The 2,023-nt window shown below is 65.6% G+C and overlaps 1 protein-coding gene across 1 annotated transcript; it reads left to right on the forward strand.

Moving 5' to 3' along the window:
• Positions 1-11: 11 nt before the first annotated feature.
• FOXC1 (forkhead box C1) lies at positions 12-2,006 on the forward strand (the record flags this gene model as incomplete). Its single annotated transcript, XM_027633394.1, has 1 exon — positions 12-2,006. A coding segment is annotated over exon 1 (1,267 nt), but the record flags the coding sequence as incomplete, so codon positions are not given.
• Positions 2,007-2,023: the final 17 nt, after the last annotated feature.

A 2,023-nucleotide genomic window follows, 5' to 3' on the forward strand; every position in this document is an offset into this window, starting at 1 on the left:
AAAAAAAAAAAAAAGGAGACCGAGAGAGGAGAGGGAGGGAAAAAAAAAAGGAGAAAACTGTAAGTGCGTAAAAAAGTTCTCGCCGTGGTGACGGATGCTCAAAAGTTCAGGAGTTTTTCCGATGCTTCCCAAAGCAGCCTGCGACTGAAAAAGAGACTGAAAAAACCGAGAGGGAGAGAGAGAGGGAGACTTTGCACTGGGAGATCGGGAAGGTGGATTTTTTTTTCTTCTGCTCGCTTAAAAAAAGCCGACAAAACACATCCCTCTACTTTTGTCCCTCCTTTGCAGACAACTTGTTGCAGATCCCCGTGGAACAAGGAACTGGGACCGTGGGAGCCTCTTTGCAAAGGTTTTATTTTCTTAATACTCTTTCTGCGTTTGGAAGTTGCTTTCTCCGCTGCGATTACTTTTTTTTCCCCCTCCGCCGTTTTCTTTTTTAAAACATTTTTTCCATTTTTTTCCCCCCTCCTTTTTTCCCTCCTTTTTTGATTTTTTTTTTCCCCCTCCGCGTGGAGCGCGGGAGCTCGCCGGTGGGCTTTCCTGGGCGAAGAAGAGGAGACTTTCGGCGCTGCCGTCGTTATTCTTTCTCCCTTTTACCGCGCTCCGCCGGGGGGGTGGGGGGGTGGGGGTTGCCCGGCCGCCCGGTCCAGCTCGGTCCGCGGAGCGGCGGAGGGGTGGAGGGGGAAGGGACGCGCTGTTTGGTCCGGCGGGGAGGGTGGGGGAAAGCTGACGGGAGGACATGCAGGCTCGCTACTCCGTGTCCAGTCCCAACTCCCTGGGAGTGGTGCCGTACCTCGGCGGAGAGCAGAGCTACTACCGCGCCGCGGCGGCGGCGGCCGGCGGGGGCTACACGGCCATGCCGGCCCCGATGAGCATGTACTCCCACCCGGCCCACGAGCAGTACCCGGCTGGCATGGCCCGAGCCTACGGGCCCTACACGCCACCGCCGCAGCCCAAGGATATGGTGAAGCCGCCCTACAGCTACATCGCCCTCATCACCATGGCCATCCAGAACGCGCCCGATAAGAAGATCACCTTGAACGGGATCTACCAGTTCATCATGGAGCGGTTCCCTTTCTACCGGGACAACAAGCAGGGCTGGCAGAACAGCATCCGCCACAACCTCTCCCTCAACGAGTGCTTCGTCAAGGTGCCCCGAGATGACAAGAAGCCCGGCAAGGGCAGCTACTGGACCCTCGACCCCGACTCCTACAACATGTTCGAGAACGGCAGCTTCCTCCGCCGCCGCCGCCGGTTCAAGAAGAAGGACGCCGTCAAGGACAAGGAGGAGAAGGACCGCCTGCACCTCAAGGACCATGCCCCGCCGCGCCCGCCGCCGCCCGCCGCCGCCGCCGCTGAGCCCGAGGGCGGCCCCGCCGGGGGCAGCGCCGCGCCGCCGCCCGTCCGCATCCAGGACATCAAGACAGAGAACGGCACAGCCTCGCCGCCGCAGGCCGTGTCCCCCCCCGGCGCCGCGCCGCCGCTCGGCGCCGTGCCCAAGATCGAGAGCCCCGACAGCAGCAGCAGCCTCTCCAGCGGCGGCAGTCCCCGCAGCACCCTCCCCTCCAGCCGCTCCCTCAGCCTGGAGGCCCCCGAGCCCCCGCCGCCGCCGCCGCCGCCACCCCCGCCGCCGCCGCCCCACCACCACGGCCCGGGCTTCAGCGTGGACAACATCATGACCTCGCTGCGGGGCTCGCCTCAGGCCGCCGCCGAGCTGGGCGCCGGCCTCCTGGCCCCCGCCGCCGCCGCGCCGCGCACCGGCATCCCGCCCGCGCTGTCCCTCGGCGGGTACTCGCCGGGACACAGCTCCGTCTACGGCTCGCCCTGCGGCCAAGCGGCCGCCGGCTCCGCCGCAGGCACCTACCACTGCAACATGCAGGCCATGAGCCTCTACGCAGCGGCGGGCGGCGCCGACCGGCCCGGCCACCTGCCCGCCGCCGCCGCCAGCCCCGCCGAGGACCCACTGCCCGACTACTCGATGCCCTCGGGCGGCGGCGGCGGCGGCGGTGGGGCAGGGGGCGGC

This window comes from Corapipo altera, unplaced genomic scaffold (assembly GCF_003945725.1).
Source record: "Corapipo altera isolate COAL_440 unplaced genomic scaffold, ASM394572v1 60166, whole genome shotgun sequence".
NCBI lineage: Eukaryota > Metazoa > Chordata > Aves > Passeriformes > Pipridae > Corapipo > Corapipo altera.